The sequence below is a fragment of the Barbatula barbatula genome (genome assembly GCF_947034865.1).
Source record: "Barbatula barbatula genome assembly, chromosome: 1".
Taxonomy (NCBI): Eukaryota; Metazoa; Chordata; class Actinopteri; order Cypriniformes; family Nemacheilidae; genus Barbatula; species Barbatula barbatula.
In genome coordinates this window covers 21913062-21941010 of record NC_136766.1, presented here as the reverse complement: position 1 = coordinate 21941010, position 27949 = coordinate 21913062, and the positions used below count along the sequence as shown (strand labels likewise).

Here is a 27949-nt window from a genome sequence, read left to right as displayed (position 1 = left end):
TCCAGCTGTATAAGTAACTGGTTAACTGGATCCCTTCCTTTCTTAGGTAGCAGTGTTCTGTATCACTACTGTAGATGGAAGCCTGAAAACACTGTCAAATGGGTCATTTATTTTATGTTTGTAGCTTTGGATTTGTGTCAAGTTTGTGTTTGTAATTAATAAAACGAGTCTATAAAAAGAATGCAAACATCTTAATTGTAAATGAAAAGTTAACAGTACTGCTTGGGTCAGGTCAGGTCGAGTCCCAAGGTCACATTCACAAGCCCCGTTCCCACTTTGACTAATCCACATGCACACCTCCTGGAATTTGTGATATGTGATGTCACTCATCTGTAGTGGCACTTGAGTTCTGGCTGAGACTGGTATCATTCATCTCATGTCAGTGCAGTCAGAGCAATGCATCTTTGCTCTCCTCTGGAAAGGGGAATGGTGAGACAGAAGTCTGGTTTATAGAGATGAAGTTTTAATGGCTTGGCTTGACAGACATTGGCTGCGTCACTGTTGGGTAGATTCTGACAGCACCACGTCAGCATCGTATGAGCTTTCACAAACAAATCGATCAATCCCAGAGGCCTGTATCTGCACACACACACCCCTCTCCCTGTGGGCATCAATCATTGCAATATTTGCTCTTTTTTTAAAAGGCATATTAAGAGCGTTGTGTTTTTCTTTTGGTTTACAAATATTAGACATGTTTTTTCTTTTGTTCTGATAGAACACATAGGCAACAATACTTTGTGCTCAGGGCCCTGTGATTCATGACCTATTAAGTATTCTAGTTTTAATGTTGCTTGAACAATTTCTGTGATTTAAAAGGTGTGTCTCATGGAGAATTTGTAGTTTTGTTTTTATGGAAGAAATGCAAGACTGAGCGTAGCTATTCTCTATTATTCTCTCTGAAAACATTTGGTTGACAAATAGTCAATTGTGCAGAACTTTACATGGATCCACATAAATCATTCAATTCCATAAACCGCTTGTGTGTTGTGATCATTTTTCAGCATTAAAAGCTCAAATGTGGGCATTCTAAAGTCTTATGTATTACTTTGTTCTCCTTACCCGTACAATAGCCCTTCAAAACGTATTTGGACCACACAGGTCTCACTTAAAATGTCAATGTCGCTTAAAAAGTAAAAGAAACTAAATACGTTTATATTCAAGTGTCATATTCAAATAAAAATGTAGATATCTTTTCTTAAATCTAGCTTGCATTAATCAGTTCAGAGTGCCATTAGCTAACTGCATATTCCTTTTGGAGTACAAGATGTTTTTTTTTTCCTAATGTGTAATTCTTTATATTTTGTTGTATACTGCAGAGTGTGAAAGCCAGTGGGAAGGTGCATTGCTTTGGCAAGCGTGATCATTCTATCAAAAGGAACCCAAACGTGCCGGTGGTGGTGAGAGGATGGCTCTACAAACAGGTACGGTTAGTACAGAGTCTCAATGTGTTGTTGTCAGGACTGAATATTTTGTGGTTAATTTGATCCTAAATAAGCTTTTAAATAAACATATTTTTTCCACGATTGCTTCTGTATTAAATCCGCTTGTTAATCTTTTCCATGAGTTTTTTTTTACAGAAAATATCATGTAAATCAGATCAGGGATGTAACATACAGCTTTTACCTTAACTGATAATCTATTAGGATGTTCCAAATCTGTCATGACAGTTCAAATTATAAATAATAATAATTATTATTATTATTAGTGCGGAGCGTATAAGAATCAAACGTTTATGCAGTGTTGCATGTTGCACCCTGAGGAATCCCACTGCCAAAATAGAGTGTGCGCTCACCCAAGACATTTACATTTACATTTAGTCCTTTAGCAGACGCTTTTATCCAAAGCGACTTACAAAGAGTTCGGGGAGCAGAAGAGAGAAATAGCTCACACACATCAGTTTCAACAGAAGATTATGTATGTGAAATAAAGCAAATATTATATGATTCTTCCATCTTTAGGACAGCTCTGGCATGAGACTATGGAAGCGCAAGTGGTTTGTGTTGTCGGATTACTGCTTGTTCTATTATAAAGGTGAGTCACTCATCAGTGTTTAATACTGTAATATACTAAAGAAGTCACAAGCTAAAGGAAATCTTTCCATTTCTGTAACACATTATTTTGAAAGTACACATCATTTATTAGCTAACCACAAATTTCTAATTTCCATCTTTTCTATTGCTTGCACCAATCAGATAATGTTGTTTTAATAATTTAGTGTTGAAATGATACACTTGACCTTTTTATTTTGAAGAACGAAGTAAAGTATCCCTACATTCTATCCTCTGTGGCTGTTTAAACATTGTCGCAATATAAGATAAGCTTTAGTACAATTGTAAAGTAACACTTTTTAAACATCTCTGCTTCGCTCTTGATAATAATATGAGCTTAATCATCTTCTCTGCAGACAGTCGAGAAGAGACAGTTCTTGGAAGCATTCCTCTGCCCAGCTATGTCATTTCACCCGTGGGACCCGAGGACCACATCAGCCGCAAGTATGCCTTCAAGGTAAGAGCGTTACGGCCACACTGAACACTAAAACAGCACTCTAATCAGTTCCAGTGTGTGGACTCACCTTCACTGGCTTCATTGGATACATTACACAATGTCCTCGGGAAGTCTGTGTCACATGGTTTGTTTTTATCAGCGGTAGTGTGAGAACAGCAGTTAGGATTGACTGATGGATGTGGCAGTTATTTGACTGCTAAGACCACACAGAACTTGTCTGCCTCAAAGAGGACTCTCACAACCATAAGGGACTCCAAACTAAGGGAACTAAAACCTAAACTACACTTGATATTGAATCGATAGCATTGTTTTCAAGTACTGTATAAGATCTTATATTTTTGTGGGGGAAGAAACAACAACAGAGAATGTTTGTTTCAATTAAAAAATAACAAATAACATATGTTGTGATAAAGGCCCATAGAATTGGTTCTAGCAAAATGCTACACGACAATTATTACTTATTTGACGGAATGCTTGTTGGCAAAAAGTTTTCACTCTTTATTCAAATGATTTATTAAAGACGCTTTCAAATGTTTGCATGTTGCATGGGTGTGTTTGGAGTATAAACTAGAGTTTGGCTTTGAGAAGAATTTAAGGAGGCTTGGCAAACAATTACATGATAACATATTCAATGTTTATAAAGATGTAGCCTATTAGAATGGCTACAAAACATTATCACAAAGGAGGCTCAGAGATAAAACTGAAGTCGATAGTCAAATTATGCTTGATGATTTGTATATCAAAATAAACCCCTATTTCCTGATCCACTGTGGTTTGTCTGTTTTAACACTTCATTTTGTCTTACAAATACCTTCAAAGTTTAGTGTTTTTTGCCTTTTGTACCATACACCTCGTATTTTGATCGTTTAATTATAACCTGAAGGGGCATTAAAAGCAAATATTATACAAATACATGACCCTGCCTGTGAAAACCAAGCTTAATCTACAATTCTTTGTCATTTACTGTTTAACATAAAATCATTAACATAATGTAATGATCATTCTGTGTAAATATGGATATTGTCATGAGTAATGACACGTCAGAGATTGATACTTTAGGCAGGTCGCATATTTCCAATCGAACATCACTTTGGCCTCAATGTATATTATAAAACTTTGGTTTAACATTTTGGTCTTAGTATTTTATTATAGTATGGTTGCCACATTTTTATTAAAGCAACAAGCTTGATGTTATGTCTAACAAGAAATGTTTACAAACTTAGTAATATCAGAGCCTCTTGTGGTTTATAGTTGTAATGTGGAGCGTTCGGTTGTGTATTGTCACTGTGCTTTGAGCTGTATGTGTGTGTAAAACGACTGTCAGTTACAGTATGCGTTTCTCATTTCTCTTACTATCCCGAGATTCCTGTCCTATACTTGAGTGGTTCTCACAGTTTGCTGCAGTCGGTATAATGTATTACTAAATTTAGATCAATGTTCAGATTTAGTGTTTTTTCTACATTTTAAATAGTGACAACCCACTACCGCCTCCCTACATACAGTACGTCTGTCAGCGTGATGTTATCATCACTGATATGACTGTTCACCATGACACTCTTTCAACTACTTTTCCACAATGCTCTCCTCTTTCACAGAGCAGACTTGGGAAAGTCATTATCCCGTCTCTTAGTGGGTCCTATTGATAACAAGCTTTCATTGAACCACAGATACCTTTTGCTGTGGTCTGGCAGCCAGTGAAATAATGTTTAAAAACAGAATCTCCCAGAAGGCTAAACCCATTTATATTACACCGACCACGCTGGAAAATCAATCATGATTTACACCTCTGGGCATGAAGTTGGAAAAAATATAACAGTATTTTATACGTTATTCACCAAGGTCTTCTCCTGACGCAAAGCATCTCTTCTGAAGAACAATATTCCAGGAATGTTTTATCCCATCACTGCCGCTCATTAATTTCTTCCACCGGCATTCTTCCCTATGGGTACACTGCGCATTCCTCAAACTCCATTACCCGAGCCATTTTCAGTTTGTTTGACTGTTGTGCCAGCAGGCAGATTAATCATACATCTAGTGTATTTCTAATATCCTGTTACTTGCCCAACAGACTGTAATAGACCAGCGCAAGGTGAGGGCGGTGTTCACTCTCCCTGCCGCATTAGCAATTTGTTTATTAAGGAGATCTCCATCTAGCCAGCGCTATTTGAACATCTGGCTGCTTTATTTTCATTTGAATTAGACCTTGAGGAATGCTACTTGTGTAATTTTTTTACTGTAACTGGCTCCTTAGTTATGTTAGCAGTGGATTAATTTCTCTCTATGCCTGTGGGATTTCTGTTTTAATATTGAAGAGTGGTTTTAAATGTCTGTGATCATTTGAGATAAGAAAAGGTGGCCAGTGGAAATAATGACTATATTTGAATTCATGTAATGTTGGAAAAATAATAATCTTGCTTTGCTGTTATAGAGTCATTTTTGATGTTTACTAATAATCTTTTCCTGTCCTCTGGAGTGTTGTCTGTACTCTCCCAGCGGTGTAATTCGGCTTAGCTTTGCTGCCCCATAAACTAATAGCTGTTAAAGCTCGCCCAGCTTCCTGTATCTGACAATATTTCAGAACTGGGACTTTTGACACACCTCCTAGTTTCGGTTAACAGTTTTCTGTGATTCACCTCTCACCGTTTTTTGCTCACTCACTTTGATTCTCTCATTCCTACCGGTCTTTTGCCTCTTCTTGCGACCTGGTGCATTATGGGAGCTGAGTCGGGTGCATCTGGTGGAAGGCCGTCTCCTGAGTCAGGCTCTTGCATGAATAGGTATTTTAATATCCATTCATTATTATCAGCGGATTTCCACTCATCGCCATTCCTGTGTATGGCATTTTTCCAGCCGGATGAAAAATGCACATACTCAATGTGCATTGATGTGGTTCAGGATGCATGCCACTGACTTCGCCTCCATAGGAACAGGCAATGCCAGCTTGACATTCCAGTCTTTATGTTCATCTACCTCATTTGAATAATTGATATGCTGATATGTCCTGTTCAGTGTGTGAATCTAATACTGTACTATTGCTGTAAGTATCTATGGAGACTGGCATTGCTGGGTTTCTCTTCACACGCATTACTATCGTCACTAGTTAGTTTTGCACACCAGTGTTTGGCCATACCCACCCTCCTTCATTCTCATTGGCTGTTCAGTCGCTTTTACATTTTCATCATCCATGTCAACAACGTAAACGTCATCTGTTGTGAAATGTATGTGTATTTATATAAATTATTTTAAGATTTTTATTGGTATTAATGCACTGTTGTCTTCATTTATTTGGTGTTTGGCCAAGTGTTTTGGATTGAAACTTCTTGGATTATTTACTTTATTTCAGTGTTATGTATGTGTAATACTCAGCCCAGATCTTGATGTCTGATCTGATGTCAGTAACTGTTAAAGAGCAGGAAGCATTCCTTCTGTATTTGATGTATGAGTACTAAAATTCATTCAAACTCCTTTGCTCACGCATTTTTTATTTCTCTATTTACCATTGTTTGTCATGTGATGACAACGTGATTGATGTTTGCAACAAGATATGCCTTTTTTCCGCATTGCCTTCTTTCACAGTGATGTATTTTGTTCATTGTCTTGTGCGATAGAGAAACACGCTTTATTATTGTGTTACATTTGATGAAATAGCATACAGGCCGTCACACTACCTGACAGATATCACTAGTGTCCTCAGACAGACAGCCTTGGTACAGCACAAAACAGGCTGCTTTTGTTTAGCCATGACTTTGACGGGTACTGCTACAGTATACTCTGTTTCAATGACCATGTTTTCCTTGTTTCTACCTAATCACCTAAATAATATTCAATATAACATTTCTGAAACCTTCTTTACTCCTCAAAGGTAGTGCAACATCTGAAGTGGCAATGTACAGTATACAGGTTTGTGGAACACAAACGAAGATATTTTGCTACAACTTGTCTTTGATAAACAAAGTTGTACAACATCAGGAAATTTCATCAATCGCATGTCGAGTGAAAAGACCATTATGTTGAAAGCTGTCTAGTGTTAAATTCTGAAAACAAAGTAAAGTACCACAAAGATTTCAGGAGCAGAAATCGAATATTGAAGAAGCTGCAATAGCCTTTAGTCTGTCTGTGACAGGTGGCAAAATAGACTCCTGGGGAAGCAGAAGAGATGTGCCGCGAGCATAGACGTAACTGTTGAATTGTGAATTAAGAGATGACAGCTATGTAGCCCAGATGCTCCAGTATTTTCTTTCCATTGAGTCTGGCAGTGTTTCCAGGTGGAGGCTGTATGTGTGTGTGTGCTTGTGAGAGTGGGCTGTCTGGTAGAGGTGGGGCTGAAAGTCTGCTGTCTGTTTGAATGGGTCTGGGAGGGCCTGGCAGAAGCGCTGAGCTGGGTTATGTTTGTTCTGGTGAGTGGTGGCTGTGCTCTGTCTGAGAGATTAGTTCAACAGTTGCATTTTGGCAGTAGCAGCTTTAGGAAAACAGAAGGTGCATGGAGCTAGTTTAGCTGGGGGGCTGTTAACACTGGCATTAAACAGACGACCGGACCAGAGGGGTAAGAGGCTAATTAACAGCTTTGTTGTTGGAGTGTGTGTGTGTGTGTGTGTGTGTACAGTATATATATATTTTTCTTTTTTACATAATGGGGACCAAATGTCATCACTAAGATATAGTGGACCAACGAATAGACAACATTCTAAACAATGTTTTAATGAATATCTAAAGCTGCAAAACGTTTTCTGTCGGATAGGTTAGGACATAAATACATCATTATTGTAACAACATTGTTAATAAACAACAGAAGTAAATGGATAGTCCCCACCATGAAAAGCGTGTGTGTGTGAGTAAAGCATGCAATTTAAACAACTTATAATTCATTAGATTTTTTGGGGGGAAATGTAAAAATGCGATATTTTTGTACAGGTTAGGTTTAGGATATAGACGTCAAAGAGTTTTCACAGTATAACAGTAATCATGTCTATTGTGAGTCCTCATAAAACATGGTGTGTGTGTGGTTAAGGATGGAATTTAACTTCGGGCCAAGCGTGCTTGTCAGCTGAAACCGTCTATAAATATATTATAATATTTACTATGGTATTGTATATTGTTGTATAAATATACTGTAATTGTAAAATGTAAACAATTAAATGCATCCAGAATAAAAGTTTTTGTTTATATAATACAGTAAATGTCTGTGTACTGTGCCTTTTATTTTTGTATTTGTAAAAACATACACATACTGTACATGCATATATTTAAGAAACATATGAAATATAAAAATGTAAAATTAATAATTATTTATTTGTCCTTTAAATTATTAGTAAATGTAAATAAATACATGTTGACATTTCCCTGTATGTGTTTATTAATACAAAATGAATATGCACAGTACACAGACAGTATATTATGTAAACACAAGCTTTTATTCTGAATGCAATAATCAGGATTAATGGTTTGACAGCCATAATATTAATAATATTTATTTGTACTTTTCTCCTCTGAGTTTATTTAGTTTGTTTGTTTGACGTTTATATTGTTATTTTGCTGTTTACTGAAGGTTGACACCCTTTTTCTGACACCCTTTTACTCAGACTGCTATACAAAATCAAACACTGTGACACTTTTGACGCAGATCATTTGATAGATGGCATAGTAATTATTTGTAACAATGACAATGAATATAGACTCACACAATGTTACTTCTGGTCCACAGTTCAAACAGCTTTGTTGAGCATGACTCCTGAGCTTGCTACAATGGCAGTCTTGCTGTCAAAGCAATACTGGGTCCACCCGGTCAGGGGGCCTCACATAAACGTGCAGCCCGGCTGTGCCCAGGTGGTTTCGGTCACAGCTGATGCTTCCCTATGCTCTCTCTCTCTTTCTTTTATCTCTCTGTCTCAGGCCTGCCACACTGGAATGCGCTCGTACATTTACAATAAGAATTCTCTGGTTGGCTCGCAGGCCGAGCACTGTGGCATGAGGACCTACTTTTTCAGCGCGGACACGCAGGAGGATATGAATGGATGGATCCGGGCCATGAACCAAGCGGCACTGATGCAGAGTCATGGCGTGAAGAGGTCAGTTCACTCCTCCTGCTTTACCTCAGAAGATTTTCATTTCAGTTGATGTGGTCATTAGGGAGGGGAAAAATAATATTAACCGATAAAATCATAGGCTGATACATTTCACCCTCTCACAAAGGAAAAGTAAGTATCACAATTTATTTGCATGCATTGGAGCTTTATTAACTGGTAACGCTGTCCTCAGACCTGATGTTTGCTCTTTTATAAAATTGTAAGATTTAAATGTCAATCTACAGATCAGAAGTTAGACAGTAAAGCATTGTGCTTAACTCACTCACTGCTGCAGAGGTGTGTAGATTTTGACACTGCAGCCCAGGGAGGAGCATCACTGCGGCACGCTGCAGCCAGCTGACTGTGGGCCGCGGGCCCAGAACCGAGCACTCATCCTGGGGTGTGACGTTAGTGCATTGCCCCTGCTCTCATCACGTCCATGAGTGCACATATAGGCTTTTTCCCCAGGGCTTTAAATATTCCTGGGCTTTATGGTGTACATAAAAATGCAGAAGGTGGTTTGTAGTGCTGTTTATGGTTGGTTGGTTGTGCTGACTGTAGGATTGTATGTGTTGGTACTTAATGGGTAATGCTTGTACACAGGCATGTGGAGGATTACTAAAGATTGACAAAAAAATGATCTGATACCAGTCTGAGATAAGTGTTCAGTGTGGGAAAGGGTAAAATGTCATTTTTAGTAAAGTTGATCATCTGCAATGTGTCTTGGCTTTGTCTTTTAGTTTTAAACAAAATACAATAGCGCCATCAAGTGATTTAACCATGACATTACCTGTGAAGACATTGTTACAAGCATTTTGTGAGAAGCTCATGAATTCCAAGCACATTATTTAGAGAGCCTTGCTTGTAAATGTAAAAAGGTTATGCAAATGATATGATAAAAGCTAACATGACGTTTCTGTCAGTCACATGATGTAATTTTCTAATTATTTTAAAGAGAAACTATATAAAGTCTACCTGTTTGACCTCTTGCAGTTGAATTACGGTTACAAAAGTAATTCGTTAACAAGACAAGTTTAAGTTAACCAAGTTAAAGGGATAGTTCACCCCAAAAGGAAAAATCTTTTGAAGAAAAGAAGATATGTTTTTGAAGAATGCTGGTAAACGAAAACCTATTATTCAAAATATTTTTTTTGCAGAAGAGAGGAAGTCAAACATGTTTAAAATGTCAAGAAGGTTAGTAAATGATGGAATCATTTGTGTTTTTGGGTGAACTTTAAAATGATTGAAATTGAGCGGAGCTAAAGAGCAATGATGTAGAAGCAGTCATCGAACTTTTGCAGAAGTGGTCATTCGTCGCACTATGACATCATAAGAAATCGGGAACTTTCAGGATGTTTTATAGTACAATGGCATAACCCTTTGAAATACTTTATTAAAAACTATTTTTGCCTTCACAGAGAGACAGAAAGAATCTCAAATCCTGAACATGTGGTCACACAGACCAACCACTTCAACACCAGCCTCAAAAGCTCCTCCCTGGCCGAGGGCCTCCAGCAGGCAGCGCGCGGGGAGGTTACAGAGCTGAGGCTGGAGCGAGACAAGGAGGAGTGTTATGTTTACAGCAAGGAAGTGCCAGACGATCCTGTTAAAATCATCTCCTCTGGAGATATGGAGATAGAGGGGCTTTCCCAGACAGGTGCCCATTCTCGCCTGCGGTCCATAGCACCCACACACAGGAACGGGGTGTCCTCATCGATGCCCCCGGATCAGAACGGGAATGTTGTGTATAAGAGGGGTCTCATCCCCCGCACGGATACAGAGAAAACAGTTCAAAGGAAAACAGCATTGGCTCAGGTCGAGCACTGGATGAAGGTGCAGAAAGGAGAGCCTAAAAGGTCAGTTTAGTTGTAGATATAATAATGAGATAAAATATTAAACTGTGCAAATGCTTAGAAACCACACATATTGCTTGGAATACTCTTATTAAATTATGTAACACGAAGAACTAAAGTTGTCTCATTGTAAAGGTTACAATTCACATGTAGTTTTTCCTTAATATGGCGCTCCCTCTAGTGGCTGTAACACAAACATAATGCCTTGAGTTAAAGGGATACTTTACCCAAAAATTCAGTCATCATTTACAATCCTTCGAGTTGTTCCAAATCTGTATACATTTCTTTGTTCTGATGAACACAGAGACAGATATTTGGAAGAATGCCAAGACAGATTTTGCCCCAATTGCCTTCCATAGTAGGAAGAAATACAAAAGTGCCCCATAACTGTTTGCTGTCCTACATTCTTCAAAATGTCTTCTTTTATATTCAACAGAACAAAAAAATCATAAAGTAATTTTTCCTACTATGGTAGTCAATGGGGGACTATCCCTCTAAACTTAAAATATGTAAAGATATTTACTGTGATATCTACTGTAATCTTTACAGTTTAATTGTGCATACCCAGCATGTAATGAAAATTGACAGTACTAAACTTTAAAAATGAACAATTACAGCCTATCCCACCGGACCCCTCCCCTCCAGCCTAAGGCCGCCATGATGGAGACGTACCAATCGTTGCCAAAGACCGCGCGCCACCACTCTGCAAGCAGTTCACCCCCAGTGGCCCGCAACCTGCCCAGCGACTACAAGTACGCCCACGACCGCCTCAGTCACTTCCGAATGTCCACAGATGAGCGACTGGCCACTAAAGAGGGCATGGTGTGGCAGCTCTATGAGTGGCAACAGCGCCAACAGTTCCGCCACGGTAGCCCGACCGCTCCCATCTATACCGGGCCCGACTACATGGACACGGCCGCCTTCAGGGTCACTCTGGAGATGCCAAGGTCCATGTCTGTGCCGCCATCTCCGTGTGACTTAGCTCCATCCGGGCATCCCTCCAAATCCCTGTCCCCACGCAGGCCTCACACTCCTTCCGGAAGGGTGACGGTACGCCCGCTGGATGACTTCGCCACCATGGATACGCCCAGTTTGGGTTCTCCCAGAGGAATATGTTCCCAGATTTCAAAGGTAGGGAGTGTGGAGAAGTACTCAAAATCTAGAGCTTTGACCACACTGAGGATGTGACACTGAGTGTGAGAAGTATCCCACCTCCTGTTTCCCATTTCTTAACTTTTGATTTGGACTTTGGGGAGTCTCCACACAGGGCCGGACTCGCAGGTGCAAAGGGTGTGTTTAATAAGAGAGCGTTTTTGTTTTTATGTTCCTTAAGATCTCTGTGTGACAAATTGTCGCATCTGCTGGCTACACCCCCCACATGAGAGCAGCGGTTTGAGCGGCACGTTCGCACGCAGTCGCGGAAGCCCTCGCGTCTCTTACAAGTTAACACACTGTCACTACCATTTCTGCTCCGCATACGTCGGGACTCGTGTGAACTCACTAATTATGTGCCTTCAACAGAGAGATTCACAGAAGCTGTCAAAAACCAGTTAGAAAGAAAAAAACACTTCAATCAATGTGCAGCCATACCACAAAGGATGCATAATTACAGATGCGTTTATATAAAATACATTTACGATTTATGTGACAGGACTATTTTGGATGCCAGTAGCTGGTCACCGTTTTTAATTAAGTTGATTTAAATTGTCCTGCATTGATGCAGATTTATACTGTAATTAATATCAATCATGATACCACTTGCATATTAATTGTAATAGTATATGGAAAAGTATCTTATTTGAAGTAGATACGTGTAAGCATGTCACATTGATGCTCGACTTGTGATGTCCACCATCACAAACTTCTAAAAATGAATGGTGCTACACAATGCCATAGAAGAATCATTTTTGACTCAATGGTTCCATAAAGAACCTTTAACATTCAAAGGATAATTCTGTGTCACAAAATGTTCTTTAAGGTGAAAAGGGTTCAAGCAGGGATGCAGGGAGCATAAAAAGACAAAGCAAAAACTTTAAAAGTCTATTGTCTATTTGTATATCTAAGTGTTTATCTCTTCTTCCTTTCTAGTTACCTGCAAACTTTTCATAGTTTTTTATATTTATATTGAATTTTTACTGGTCTTAATATATATATATATATATATACAGTAGATGAATATGTATTTTAGGAAGGGGGTCATCACAAAATATACAGTATATATCAGATTTGGGGGTCCCTCGCAGCGTAAAGTTTGAAAACCCCTGCTTTAGACTGTGAACAGTTCGGAAAGTTGACTGTAAGGTCTTTGGGAACCCAAAATGTGAGGAACCTTTTGTAGTGCAGCTGCTCTGTGTATGAGCTTGTTTCACCGAACTGTTTCATTTATAATAACCAGACAGTGTTAAACTGGTACGATTAGCCAAAGGCTAAGCAAAGTACCCAGTTAACAGTCTCACCAGCAGATTCCTTCTTCTGATCTTGTGTTTAGTGAAAAATCTAGTGTGCAGCAAAAATGCAGTGCCGCAGGATTAGCGTTGCAAGCCGAGTATAGAGTGTTACTCCGCTGCTAGCAAACAAATGTTATTTTAAGAAAGCAGATTGAAGATAATTTATGTGTAGTTAATTAAATCTCTCGTTGTTTCTGTCCTTTTGAGGTGCAGTGGTGGGCATAGACGAAGAATTTTGTATGTTAAGCAAAACTGTCAAGTCCTCGAAACCCCATGGCGTTTCGAATCAAATGCACACTTTCTTGGTGAAAACAGACGACTGAGTAAAAATATGCTCTGCTGAGCACTAGTTTTATTTGCTTGACTTTGAATCTGACTTTTATGTGGCTTCGAAAGTGTACATACTTTGTAAATCAATAATGTTTTTAAATTGTATTTTATATATCTTCACAGACGTCACAGATGGAGAGGAGATCCATGCCAACAATGGGCTACATCACGCACACGGTCAGTGCGCCCAGTCTGCACGGCAAAACGGTAAGTCTTAAATAGAGACATTTTCAGATAAGCTACTAAACAAGGAAAACAGGAGAACAGAATATGTCAGCTTTATAGCTTTGGGACAGTGTCATCATAACTCGTCAGTTACGGGTCACCTCCAAGTGGCCACATTTCACAACAGCTTAGCGCCACCCTGCTGGTCACTTCCTGAACTGAAGTGCTTTCTCTCCCGTCTCCCTGCTGTTCTGCAGCCGGAGGAGTTGACCCTGCTCCTCATCCAGCTGAGGAGACACCGGGCCAAGATGGCCAGCGTGCGCAGCGACACGTTCACACACCTGCAGAACCAGCACAACGGCCTCTCAGGCCCCAGTTTGCAGGTCAGAGGGTCACGACTCCCCCGCAACCCAACCTCAGCCTCTCATCTGAGCATATCATGCCCCGCTCTCCTTAACCCTCATACTGTGCTCATCCGTACAGTCGTGCGCTGTTGGTACTACAGTAGTTGGTATCGTGTTGGTTTGGTGCAAGCTCTCCATTAGCATGGAGTCCGCAGTAGAACGTGTTTTACAGCTTGGGCTGCGAAATCTAACATAACAGCCAGTTTTTTTTTTGTGTTTTTGAAGATGTGTTCCTCTGCATTGTGTTCTTTGGACTTTTATGTATTTTCTTCTTCTCTCTTGTATTTTGGTATCACTATTTTGCCTCTCTGATTGGTAATAGCATGTTGCTTGTTGACTTGCCTGCGTTCACATGATCGAATGTTGCCATGAAAAGCTAATTTTGTTGATTCATTTACAGTTTAAAGTGTACAGTTTGAAACAAATGTGAAAGGCGCCAAAACATAGTATAGGCAATTTACTTTAGGCCTATTCACACAAAGAGCGATGCAATAAACAATGCGAACTGAAAAACACCTTCAAAATGTTCTATAACAATAATTTTAACACCATTTTTAACAATCATTTGTTATCCAACAAATTATAGTATTTAGCAATATTCTAACTATGCCCAGAAACCAGCTATTAACAGCTTTATATGGAATTCATGAAATGAATGGTCACACTTGTTTAGTTGACTGTAGTTTTTTTTCAACTAGATGAATTGTCCGGAGCCTTAAAATGTGATGTGTTGCCTGCGATTAAGATTTATCTAATAATTAATTAATTTCCCTTACATTTAGTAGAAATTCTTGGTATTTAAAGTGTTTAGAAACAAAGTACTTGCATTTCTTTGAGTATAATTTTAGACTTTTGTCCTGAAAATCACTTACAACTGCATTTTTTAAATACCATTCCCTTCTGCGTACCGTATCGGTGATTCATATTTCAGCCCCAGAAATGAGATATTTTATTTTTTGATTATTATTAATTGTCATTATTGGTCACCCCATATGATGAGTTGTCTTTTTACGTCATCAAGTTCAGTTTATATAAAGGCGTGTTGTCCGATTTCTCTAAGCCGTCGTTGATATTCAAATCACCAAAACAAACACACTCCTACCCACATCTTTCGCTTTTGTCGACTAATGTCCATCCTGTGCACTCTGAACCTTACTGCCGAAGGGCTTAAAGGTTGTTTTGGTAATCGGCATGACTTTGTCTAAACAAGCGTGATTCAGAAATCGGACACCCCGCCTTAAATTCTTTTAAAATGATTATCAAATCATCCTTTTTTTAATAAAATGATGGATGTGAAAAGGCCCCCAGAATCGAGAAACAAATCACAATCTTTTCAGTTAAAGAAATCGTACACACCAGGATGCATCAGTCTCAAATCATATTAAGGTTGTCGAAGGGCATTCAATGCTTGTCTCAGTAATTTTTTGTCAGCTAAAACTGTAAAAACGTTAACTTTTTCTATTATTTGTATAATAACCCAGAGTAGTGAATGTTTGAAGACCTGTCACTCGCACATAAGGACATAACACTGATGCACTTTCACATATCAGCACTGAGATTGACAGTTAAACGAGTGTAAATGCAAATCAGTGTCAGTTTCACACGTCATGTGACTTCTTTCTTCATGTTCCACTTGAAGGCAGATGACACTTACCTGCAGCTGAAGAAGGACCTGGAGTATCTAGACCTGAAGGTGCGCTCTAATGGATCTGCCTTCTCCTTCCTCCTCCTCCTCTTTTCTCTAAGTCTTTTTTCTTCCTCTCGCTGTAACAGCTGCGTTGCTTTCTTACCCTGAATGACATGTAGAATGAGATACTAATGATTACATAAATTTACATCAGTCGATTTTCACTGAAAGCAATGTGTGATTTTCAAGCTTTTACTGCTAAAATGCAGATTTAATGCTGTAGTTTAGCAATAAAAGATGGAAGGTCTTTGTGAATGCACGGATGACTAGTGATTTAGTTTCAGTTTGTTGATGAAAATAAATGTTTTGAACCAAAGGACACATTTTTTTCTTGTACTCTGCTGCACAGTTCTGCTGAATGCCATTCGTGGAGGGAACCGAAGAACACTTAAATCGGATAAAGCTAGTTTACGCAATTGTATTTCCTCTGGCATCAGTAGAACTTACAGCTTTTGTCTAATTTTGTCACAATGATCCTGCTTGACATGGAGGGCATCAGTTGTTTCGCATTTTAATATTTCAAACATACAATGCATCTAGATTTGTACCCGCTGTTTACAGAAACCCTCTTTTATCTTCATTTCAAACAGATCAAAAGTATCGAACCCCTCGTCTATTCGGTACACAGTGTCTTCTTGTGGGTGTTGCTTTTGTTTGAATGTAAGATGTGCGTTCACTGTGCACATTAAACGTGAGCGGTTCATGCCTTCACCTGCTGCAGTGATGTAACCCCTGCCGGATAATTTCTGTTGCGTGAAGTTCTTGACTGGCAGTCATACCCACATGCATGTGGTATTGTGACAAGATAATTGTTTCTTTCAAAAGCTTTTTTTTTTAAGGACGCCCAAGGGTCGCTCTTTGGGAAAATATAAATACTTCTCTGATGAGGAATTGTCATAGAAATTGCATTGTAATTGTGATTATTATGAGTAGTCTGTGCTTATTATTTCCATGAAGACATTATGCCTTATTCTGAGGGTCTGGTTTAAAGACGGCTACTCTTACTTTTAAAGTAATCTTACCTTGGTTTATCATTAAATGATAGTTTATAATTGGGCTGCAGACTCCCACATGGTTCACATTAAGTTCACAAAAAGTATTGATACTTTTCCAAAGAACCAGTGGCACTTTGGGCGGATCATTGCGGCTATTCCCACATACCCAAGATGATAAACATATCTCAGCGCTTTCAAAAACCAGTGTTTGGTTGTCTTTTCTTGTTTCATCTTGAGATATCACGTGTATTCTAACTGTCTTTTTTTATGCAGTTTGTTTGCTTGAGTTTTTTGACTGTGTAAGATGTTGTAAGACATTTTAGAGTCTTGATGTTTTTGAAAGTATGTGAGCTTTGCACCTGTTCAATTTAACAGGTGACCGGACGCGATTCATTTAGAGATCGACCGCCTCGGCCTGTTAAAATAGCTGAAAGTGACATAGACGTAAGTTCCATCATCTCTCTCTCCTCTCATCTCCAATTTTTTATTCTTTTCTCTCCACTTATGTTTGTTTTGCACAAAAAGCAGTTACTGAACACGTGCGAGTAAACATGGGCTTCAGAGTGAAACAAACAGCCTGCCTGGTACACGCTCAATGTTAGGAAAGCAAATATTGACAAAGGCACTTTTTATATTCAAGGCTCAGCTTAAAGAGAAAAATGCATGCGATGGGAGTTTTCTACTTTGGCTTGTAAATTTTCTTGTTAGATTTTTGTATTCCAGTGCTCTCTCTGCTTTCCATTTGATTGGAGGTTAATAATCTGGAAGTCCTGGCTTTTCATCATTAACATTGTTTCAGTTTAACAATTTATAAGAATTTTGTTGGTGGATTTATCTATGCCATGAATATTTAAAGCTGTTAAAATAACAATATGTGTCTGTAAAATAATAACAGCTTAATAATTAATTGGAAGAAAAGATAAACAGTGTAGAATAAACAGGCAGCGAGAAAGACGGCACACAAAGCTCCTCCAGCTTCTGTCTCTCTCGCACAAGCACGTGCACTAACCCATTTTTCACAGAGAAAATGCTGTTTGTTTCTGCAGATAATGACACCAAAATCGTCTTGGGTGCATAAAGTTTATGCTAATGAATATCTTCAATAGAAGGGAGTGTTGAATATGGAATAGATGAAAAATGTATTCCATCGGATCTCTGTTTGATATGTTTGTGTACTGGATGCTGGATTCGGCTCATTCTCATGAACTCTGTCTTCTTAGGTAAAGCTGAGCAGGTTATGTGAGCAGGACAAGATCCTTCAAGAGCTAGAGGCCAGAATACGCACACTTAAAGAGGACAAGGTTTGAAACATAACTAAGCAACAAAACTAAACCAAAAACCTTATTATAACTTTTACATACCTTCATTCCCTCAGTGTGCTTCAAAAGGCAAAAACTGCAAGGAAAGTACATCAGGAAAACTCCTCAAATTCAATTTTAATAACAAATGCATAAATAGTGATACAATAAACATTATAATGAAAGTTTGTCTTTCCACTTGCTTTAATCATAAAAACGAAGCAAATAAAATGGTAATATGAAAAATTATAACAACATATTATTAATAATAAAATGATAATGAGAAAATTATTATAACAATATATTATTAAGAATAAATCAATTATAATGTTTGTAACTCGCGTTTTAAAGTTGATGTTGGTCCATAATTCTTTGTTTCTTATCTTTAACTTTCTCTCATTCTCACCCTATCTAGGACAAACTAGAGTCAGTTCTGGACGTTTCCCATCAGCAGATGGAGCAGTATCTTGACCAGCCCGCCCATGCAGAGAAGATCGCCTACCAACAAAAGCTACTGCAGGAGGACGTGGTGCACATCAGAGCGGACATCTCACAGGTGTCCACGGTGAAGACATTAAACCACACTCAAAGCAAATCCCACTCAAAATCAATGTGCTTCTAATATTGCGCATCGACTGTGTGTGAAATAGGAGATGGAGAACGCTTGGGCAGAGTACAGCCAGTTGGAAAGAGATGTTGATAGATTGCGATCAGCTCTTCAAGAACAGATGAGCCACAATGCAGTGTCTCAGGTCAGTGTGCCGGAGGAGATATCAGGGAAAACAATAATTGTAAGCTTGAATTAGATTTTTAAACTTACACCGTATCTACACTGGACACGACCAATGCGACACGACACCACAAAAGACATTTGAAATGCATTAGAACCCATTCTAATGTAAGATGTTGTCCATACTGGATGCTGCGCGGTGTAGACACAGTGTTAGAAGTTTACACTATTTTTGGCATCATGGTAAATTGGAAAATCTAGCATTTTTACACGATAGACTAAAGTTTCCATGTTAATTAATGCACATCGTCCCTTTAAATTTAATAAGCATTTCTATTCTGGTCATTTCAGTCCAATGTCAATTGAATTTCAACAAAATCAAACCTCAGCATTGACTCAAAAACATCCAACAGCAATTTGAAAGACTGACAGCATGACACATGAAAACCCTGATGGAGGGAACGAGACGTTGTGTCGAAGCCGACAGATGGGGTTCGCCCTTGAGAACCAATCATTTCTGACTGTTTTGAAAAGGCCAATGAAATTGGCGAATGAAATTTGCATGCCGGGCCCCGCCCTCGGATATCCGGGTATAAAAGGGGAGCCGGCGTGCTCATTCATTCACCTTTTGTGCTGAGGAGCCTGAGAGCATCTCGTGACTGCTGCAGCGGACGGCTATTGTAGTGGCATGAAGGACACAACATACGTAACCGAGACGTTCCCTTTCTGTCGGTCTCTCGACGTTGTGTCGAAGCCGACAGATGGGGTTCCTATTGAAAACGCCACGGCACTAGTCGCGTCACAATCTCCAGCGAAGCGACGTTGACCAGCCTATGCGAGTCAGATGTAAGCGCTATCGCGAAATTGTAACCTTCCAGTAGGCAGACAGGGGGTCCCAGAGCTTTAGCAAAGATGGGTAGCCCCTGCCCTCGGCCATCTCAGACGGCTCCATTGGCGAGAGCCATCCGGTACCGTAGGACCACTGGGTAAGCGCTATTCCCTCAAGGGGGAGGTGCGCTACGGAGACCAGTTCCCACCCTTAGGGGGGAAAACAGTGGAGGATTAACATGGTTTTACCGGCAGGGAAAATCTCATGGGAGGTATGTGCGGGATGCCGCAAGGTAGATGTCCACCTGGGGGAGGTCATGTGTTCCAGAAGGGGAACCAAGTCATGACGAAATCTCAGACGGAACCACCCTGCTGGGGGGTTACTACGTCTGGAGCACTGAGGTCGGATAGAGCTACATGTGGCTAACTCAGCTTGGGCCCGCCAAAGGTGGCAGGCTACTCCGTCCAGCCCACTGCCTTGAGTGCTTAGTGATGGATGGAATGCCTATTCTTCGTCTGAAGGGAAAGAAGGGAGGCAGATGATCGCGCACTGACCCACGAGGGGATGGTACTCTTCACAGGCGTACGCCCTGCCGGCCGCCGGTCTCACCTGGTGTTACCCTGTAAGACTCGAGCTGACACCGGTTCCACGCGGAGGTTGTAGAACCTCGCGAAGATGTTGGGCGTAGCCCAACCCGCAGCTCTGCATATGTCTAGGCGCAAGGCGTGTACTGGACATAACACGGATAGGGTTGGGTCTTCCTCCCCGGGGGGGAGCGCCTGCAAGGTCACCACCTGGTCCCGGAAGGGAGTAGTGGGAACCTTGGGCACGTAGGGGTCACGTGAGAATCACCGGGCTTGAAATTTAGGCAATCCGTGGATACGGAAAATGCTTGCAGATCCCCCACCCTCTTGATGGATGCGAGCGCCATCAGGAGAGCAGTCTTCATCGTGAGATCAGAAAGAGCGGCCTCTCCGAGGGGCTCGAAGGGAGGCCTCTGAAGGCCCGCCAGGACCACATTGAGGTCCCAAGAGGGTACAGAGCGCGGCCGAGGCGGGTTAAGCCTCCTCGCGCCCCTGAGGAACCTGATGATCAGGTCATGCTGCCCTAGAGGTTTCCCAGCAACTGGTTCGTGACTGACGAGAGAGCTCATCGGCTGTCTGGTTCAGGTCGCCCGGTATGTGAGTGGCATGCAGAGACTCCGTCACCTGCTGACTCCACAGGAGGAGGCGTCGGGCAAGTTGCGTTAACTGCCGTGAGCGGATACCACCCTGATGGTTGATATACGCTACAGCAGTCGTGCTGTCTGATCGGACCAGTACGTGCTGGCCCTGCACGAGGGACCGTAGTCCCCTCAGTGCCAACAGAACAGCTAACAACTCTAGGCAGTTGATATGCCAACACAGGTGGGCCCCCTGTCCAGCGCCCCGACACTGTGTGCCCTTTGCACACCGCACCCCAACCCTGTAGAGAGGCGTCGGTTGTCACCACGACGCGCCTCGGGACCTGCCCCATCGGGACGCCAGTCCGTAAAAAGGTCACTGATGACCACGGGGTTATGATACGACGGCAGAGAGGCGTAATGACGATCCGCCTCCTGCCTTTGTGCCACGCTCTCCAGGGAACTCGTCTCTGTAGCCAGTGCTGAAGCGGTCTCATGTGCATCAACCCAAGGGGAATTACCCCCGCCGAGGATGACATGTGACCCAGGAGCCTCTGAAACAGTTTCAGGGGGACCGCTGGTTGCCGCCTGAAGAGGTTCAGGCAGTTCAGCACTGACTGTGCACGCTCTGAAGTGAGTCGCGCCGTCATGGAGACAGAGTCGAGTTCCATACCGAGAAAAAAGGAGCTCTGCGCAGGGGAGAGCTGGCTCTTTTCTCGGTTGACCCGTAACCCCAAACGGTCTAGGTGCCGGAGCACCATATCCCTGTGTGTACACAACAGATCTCGCGAGTGCGCCAAGATAAGCCAGTCGTCGAGATAGTTGAGTACCCGCACACCTCTCTCACTGAGGGGAGTGAGGGCGGCTTCCACGACCTTCGTAAAGGCCCGTGGGGACAGGGACAGACTGAATGGGAGGACCCTGTAATGATATGCCCGCCCCTCGAAAGCGAACCGTAGGTACGGCCGGTGACGAGGGAGAATCGAGACATGAAAGTACGCGTCCTTCAGGTCGATAGCCACGAACCAATCCTGACGCCTGACGTACGTCAAGATGCGCCTCTGCGTGAGCATCTTGAACGGCAGCTTTTGAAGGTGCTTGTTCAGGGTACGCAGATCTAGAAAGGGGCGCAACCCTCCACCCTTCTTGGGGACGATGAAATACGGGCTGTAGAACCCGCTGGACATCTCGGCCGAGGAGACGGGCTCGATTGCTCCCTTCGCTAGAAGGGTTGCCACCTCCTCCCGCAGCACGGGAGCATCCCTGCCTCTGACCGAGGTAAAAAGGATGCCCCGAAACTTTGGCGGAGGTCTGGCAAACTGGATCGAGTAGCCGAGATGGATCGTGTTCTCCAGCCACCTTGACGGTCTGGTGAGTGCTAACCAGGCACTCAGAGACTCCGAAAGGGGCCTAGCAGATGTTGGGACGGGGAAGGGACCGTCCCTTTCCGACCCGCCAGCGATGGAATGGCTGGGGTCGGGCCCGATCTCAATCTCCCCGGGTCCAGCTCGTCAGGAACGCTTCTGCTTCCGCGGCGGCTGCTGACGAGATGGTGGTCGCTTCCTCGCCGTCGTCCTCCAGGGGGCCACCTGAGGAGGGGGCGCCGTAGCCGGGGCTGATGACGAAGAAGGCCGGGGCTGCTGGGAGGCAGACGTTCCACGGGACCTCGACGGCCGAAAGGCGGCCGGTCGCGGTGGGGCAGGATGTGCTTGATGGCCTCCGTCTGCTTCTGTACTGCCGAGAACTGCTGCGAGAAGTCCTCGACAGTGTCACCAAACAGCCCCCCTTGCGAGATGGAAGCATTGAGAAAGCGAACTTTCTCGGCTTCACGCATCTGCGCAAGGTTCAGCCAGAGGTGCCTCTTGTGGACCACTAGAGTGGACATCGTCCGACCCAAAGCTCGCGCCGTCACCTTCGTCGCCCGGAGGGCAAGGTCGGTGGCAGTGCAGAGCTCCTGCATGATCTTTGGGTCGGTCTTACCCTCGTGGAGCTCTTTCAGTTCCTTGGCCTGATGGACCTGCAGGATGGCCATGGTATGAAGAGCTGAGGCAGCTTGTCCATTAGCATTATAGGACTTCGACACCAGTGATGCCAAAACCCTACACGGCTTAGACGGGAGTCTAGGTCGAGACCTGCAGGTGGCCGCCGTCTGCGGGCACAGGTGCACCGCGACTGCACATTCAGCCTGGGGAACATCGACATAGCCCCTAGCTGCCCCACCATCGAGGGAAGAGGGTGACAAGAGTCAGCTTGACGGGAGCGAGCCGAAAAGGGGGCGCTCCAGGTCTTGCTGATCTCCTCATGCACCTCTGGGAAAAAAGTTACAGGGGGCGTGCGCGGCTTGGAGCCGTGCTCGGACCCGATGTACCAATTATTCAGCTGCGAGCGCTGGGGCGTGGGCGGTGCGGTGGACTGCAGCCCGATGCTCGCAGCGGCCCGATAGAGCATGGCCGACATCTCGACGTCTGCTTTTTCCTGAACTCTATCTCCAGGAGGAGACGGCTCGAAGGAATCGTCAGTGTCAGATGCCAGAAAGTCGCCCTCCGATGCTGCGAGGGACATCTCATCGTCGTCACGCATCGAGCCCGATTGCGTGACGGAGGAGTAAGACGGTGTGGTACCGTCTCCCTGGGAACGGTCAGACGAGCGAGACGGGGCGTGAACGGTCCGCGAGCCATTGGCTGACGGATTTACGCTCACGGAAATCCCCATGCCACCCAAGCTGCTCGCCGCTCTGCTCGCCGCCCCTTTATACCCGGATATCCGGGGGCGGAGCCCGCAATGCAAATTTCATTCGCCAATTTCTTTGGCCTTTTCAAAACAGTCAGAGATGATTGGTTCTCAAGGGCGAACCCCATCTGTCGGCTTCGACACAACGTTGAGAGACCGACAGAAAGGGAACTGTGATTAAAATCAAGGTTATCACATACATATAAATACAACTTTTTCCTAAATACATGTACAAATGTTGTGTTGCTTAAAGGTGAATATGAACTTGTTTCCTTTGCAGTACTTTCGGTCTGAAAAAAATACAGATTTTAAAAATACAGACCTTAATTTTTATCTTAATTTGACCTGTTTCTCCCGTTTTCATTTTCTGCAAATAAATGCACATAGAAACATTATTTTTATTTGAAATTTTAGATAAATATTGTTAGTAGTTCACAGAATAAATAAAAAAAATTGTACCTTAACACATACCTAAAAATGGTAAATGTAGTACAAATGAGAATGGTTACAAAAAGGGTCTTAATGTTTTCCGAAATATAGCAGATGTTAAACCATGTCAGCCTTCTTTTCTAGTCAATATGCGCCTCTCAGTCCGGTAATTGATAAAGAACAAAGTGATGAAAGACATGAGGAGCTGTTGGTTCTGGAGTAAAGATCTAATGTCAGTTTTTGATCAGTGTGATAGAGCTGTAAGAACAAGGCATGCAGTCTCACATTATTGATTAGTCAAGTGTTTGTGAGAGAACAGATACTGTCAATAAATGATGGCTTGTTCTGAAAATACATTTTTCTTCAATGCTTTCAATCAAAGACAAGCCTCAGGGTCATCATGTTTTTTTAACAATTGTGGTGAGCAGAGTAAAGACACGTTCACGAAAACTGCAAAACACAACCCCGGAGGGTGACTTTATTTAAATGTCCGTGGGAGCAGAGGAAAGACAGGGGAATTAGCTCCTGCGAGCCACGGAGGTTTAATCCCGGGTTCCAGACCTTTGAGTGGGCAGATCGTTCTGTTGGCCTTTTCGATGGCGGCATCCTGCCGATCGTTCAGTCGTCGGACCCTTTGGAAACCCACACAAGACACCATACGTGAATGTAGTATGTGCTGTGGAGAACTCGCTCACCCTGGCTTCTGTAGCTTCATCTCTTATAGTGGTGTTAACGATCGGCAGGTGTGCCCCTCTGATTTCCTCCGTTCCCATGGCGACGCTGATTGCGCAAGGGGTGACTCGTCACACAATCTTAATGATAAACAGTTGCATATGTTGTGTTGTATTCTATTTAATTCAATTCTTCTGTTTAGTAGATTTTTTGACTTTTTGGTTTCGTACTTTTGACCTGTTATAACACATAATGCAGTAACAGCAAATATATCAGTGGACAGAAATCTTAAAGGGATAGTTCACCTAAAAAAGATTCTGTCATCATTTACTCGCCCTTGAGTTGTCCCAAATCTATATACATTTCTTTGTTTTGATGAACACGGAGAAAGACGTTTGGATGAATGCTTGGAACCAAACCGTTCTTAGCCACCATTGACTACCAATTTAAATTTTTGGGTGAACTATCCCTTTAAGAGAAATCAGTTATAAAGCTTCTTGGGTAAAAGTCCTGAACCACATGAGATAATTTAGCATATTTGAGCCATGGATTCCCTCAAGAATGTCCTATGTGTTTTGTAATGATGGTTTTAGGTGAGTTCAAATAAAGTCTGAGGTTAAAATCACTTGAGACTTTCATGTGTGTTCATGCGGTCAAACTGCACCTCAAATTGGAGGTGCAGTTTGTGGCATATCCAGTTATTAGTTTGTCTGTGTAATCCAAAAGTGTGGCTACAGACTTACAGTTTTTCATTATTGATGATAATAATAAAATATTGATGTGTATCATTCTATTTATACAGCATGAGAAATCTCAGATGAGGAAAGAGCTGTGGAGGATTGAGGATGTGCTCGCCGGCCTGAGTTCCAGCAAAGCCAACTACAAAGTCACAATTGACTCAGTGCGGAATCCAGGTGAGAGCGGGCCCCTGCCTGCCACCACCCCCATGCACTGGAACACGGGCAGAGGTACTGAGGTCAAACATCCACACCATCTCCACCTCTCTGTGTCCAGGTCTTACTAATAGATTATCATGCATGTGTGTTTTCTCTATGTCGTATGGAAATGTGGGATGGGTGCGTGACCCAGAGTGGAAACTCGTGCCTTCAGCGTCATTGTCCGCAGTGCCTTCTCTCTCTACAAGCCCTTCCATGGGAGAGCTGAATGCCGGCCAGCACAGCCCTCACCTCAGCCCGGTGCAACAAGGACTCTACAAGCCAAAATGGGTGATTTAATGAAAATGGTCTATTGTAATTCACTGTGATATATTTAATTGTTTCAGAGCATTTTTGGTCTTACTATCCCATTAAACTAAAAGCTTTAACCACATAATAGTTTACCTTAAGCCCTAGCATCTTTGTATGTATAGATAAACTTTTTTATTTTTTACAGCCTGAAGAAGATGCTCCACCTAGACCCCCCCTTCCTCACCTCTACAGTCCTGATGAACACCCCCCAGCTGTGCCACCTCTCCCCAAAGAGACCTCTGTCATCCGACACACATCCGTACGTGGCCTGAAACGCCAATCTGACGAGCGGAAACGCGACCGTGAGATTGGGCAGTACACCAATGGAGATCAAAAGGTTTGTGCCATTTGAAGGCGCTCAGTCAGCGTCTGTTTTGCCTGTTATGTTCTGTGACACTATTTCATGTGGGACACTAGGTTGAAATACGGCCGTTCCTCAGTGAACCTGAGCTGCTAGGAGTTGGTGGACAAATCGGCGGCTTGAGCCGTGACAGTGGCTGCCAAACCCTGCCAAACAGAGGTACAAATACAGACCCAGACCAATATATGACAACTACAATCAGACATTTAGTTTGTTTAATATAGTTCTTTTTAACTTATATAAACTGTTTTTCAAGATTTTTATATTGATGACAAAAGCAAGTTAATCAGAGGTAGACAATTAAACCTATGGAGATCTGAGAGAATGTAGATTTTTCTAATTCGGTGCAATGTTTGCTAGGTTTGGCTGGCTCATCTTCAAGACTAAACCAGTCAACAAACATTTCATCATTTGTCACTCTCAGAAGAGGAGTCACCACCACAAGCTTGAAGGTAGGATGCACTGAAAGTGTTGCTCTGTAGTGAGGCAGAGGAAAACAAAGGCGGCGTCATTGCGGGTTGATTAGATGTAGCACCCAGTGCACGGTGGTTCAAATCGTACCTCTCGGATAGGTCATTCAGAGTATCCTGGAGAGACGAGGTCTCTGCATCTCAGTACTGGGGTACCACTGGGCTTAATTCTTGGACCGCTGCTCTTCTACATATACACAAGTTCCCTAGGTTCTGTCATTCGGAAACATGGCTTTTCCACCTGTTATTTCAGCCTAATGATCCGGGAGTGGTAACTGATGATCAGTTGAACTTCACAGATCATGTTGCCAGCACACATTGTCCTGTAGATTCATCCTCTACAATATTTGGAGAATTAGACCTTTCCTGTCTGAGCATGCTACGCAAGTTCTTGTCCAGGCTCTTGTCCGGTCCAGACTGGACTATTGCAATGCTCTACTGGCTGGTCTTCCAACTTGTACAACCAGACCTCTTCAGATGATCCAGAATGCAGTGGCAAGAGTGGTCTTCAACGAGCCAAAGAGAGTGCACGTCACTCCTCTCTTCGTTAGGTTGCACTACCACTGGTTTGGGACCCCCATATCTTCAATCGCTAATTCAGATTTATGTACCTGCCCGATCTCTGCGCTCTGAAATCAAACAACGTCTTGTGGTGCCATCCAACAAAGGGGAAAAAATCACTCACTTTCTTCGGATGTGTTCCACGAATCTGAACGATCTCCCTCTTGCCACAAGATCAGCGGATTCTGTAGTTCTCTTTAAGAATCGGCAAAAACATATCTCTGCCGTCAACATCTGACCCATTAGTACAGTCTTCTTCTTCTTTTCTTCATTTTTTTCTCAAAAATGATTTTAGGAAAAAGATGAAGAATAATCCAAATTCTCGAAACAAAACTGTCTGAAATATCATCTTAAAATTAAGACAGCCTCACAGTTGGCTTGAATCTCAAAAGGTAAAATGTTTGTAAGGAATAATTGACATGAAATCATTTTCACACTGTCAGGGCGTGTTTCTGCGATAGCAACTGGCTGCCTGTACATTATCCCTTACTTAAGCCAGAATTGTAATTTTGACTTTTAGCTCTCTTACTTTAGCTTTCATTATTGAAAATGGAGTGACATTTACATGTATTCTATGACAAAGTGACTTGAAATAGACAGGGTCACAAATGTTATGGTGTAGTAACACAAAAAAGTACTATGATAAATATAATTTTGAAAGTTTTTAACTAACATGCGATCGTAAAGGCTGTTTAACAAGCTAATATATACAGTATATTAATACAATATCGCTCGAGTAGGAGTGAATATATTGCCTCAATATCTGTATGGCGGCCTAGTACCGGAGGAAATTACAGCCGCTAATATTAGAGCACTATATACACGACAACGAGTGTATGTCACACGTGTAGATTGTCAGAAACAACAAATGAGTGTCTTTAAAACCCTCCCGTTTTTAAAGAAACTAGTGTACTACTTTCTTCCGCCACGCATTCCAGCCCTGCATAACAGTTGATTCCAAACCGTCACTTATATTAAATGTGCGGTGTGCTGCTTCAGTGAAGTTATTAGT

General features: G+C 42.3%; 1 protein-coding gene across 4 annotated transcripts in view; it reads left to right on the top strand.

The window, feature by feature from the left end:
• plekha7b (pleckstrin homology domain containing, family A member 7b) overlaps positions 1-27949 on the top strand; it is a 97220-nt gene that overhangs the window by 53406 nt on the left and 15865 nt on the right. For 3 of the 4 annotated variants that reach the window (XM_079453912.1, XM_079453914.1, XM_079453911.1), the window contains 18 exons: positions 1317-1421; positions 1959-2031; positions 2405-2505; positions 8395-8570; positions 9986-10423; positions 11038-11551; positions 13321-13404; positions 13620-13745; positions 15406-15459; positions 16824-16892; positions 17669-17749; positions 18162-18311; positions 18397-18498; positions 25101-25266; positions 25388-25524; positions 25691-25882; positions 25963-26065; positions 26267-26358. In XM_079453912.1, coding sequence (XP_079310038.1) covers positions 1317-1421; positions 1959-2031; positions 2405-2505; positions 8395-8570; positions 9986-10423; positions 11038-11551; positions 13321-13404; positions 13620-13745; positions 15406-15459; positions 16824-16892; positions 17669-17749; positions 18162-18311; positions 18397-18498; positions 25101-25266; positions 25388-25524; positions 25691-25882; positions 25963-26065; positions 26267-26358 — 2763 coding nt within the window. The remainder of the gene's footprint in view (positions 1-1316; positions 1422-1958; positions 2032-2404; positions 2506-8394; positions 8571-9985; positions 10424-11037; positions 11552-13320; positions 13405-13619; positions 13746-15405; positions 15460-16823; positions 16893-17668; positions 17750-18161; positions 18312-18396; positions 18499-25100; positions 25267-25387; positions 25525-25690; positions 25883-25962; positions 26066-26266; positions 26359-27949) is intronic. The other variant, XM_079453913.1, reaches the window with a different exon arrangement.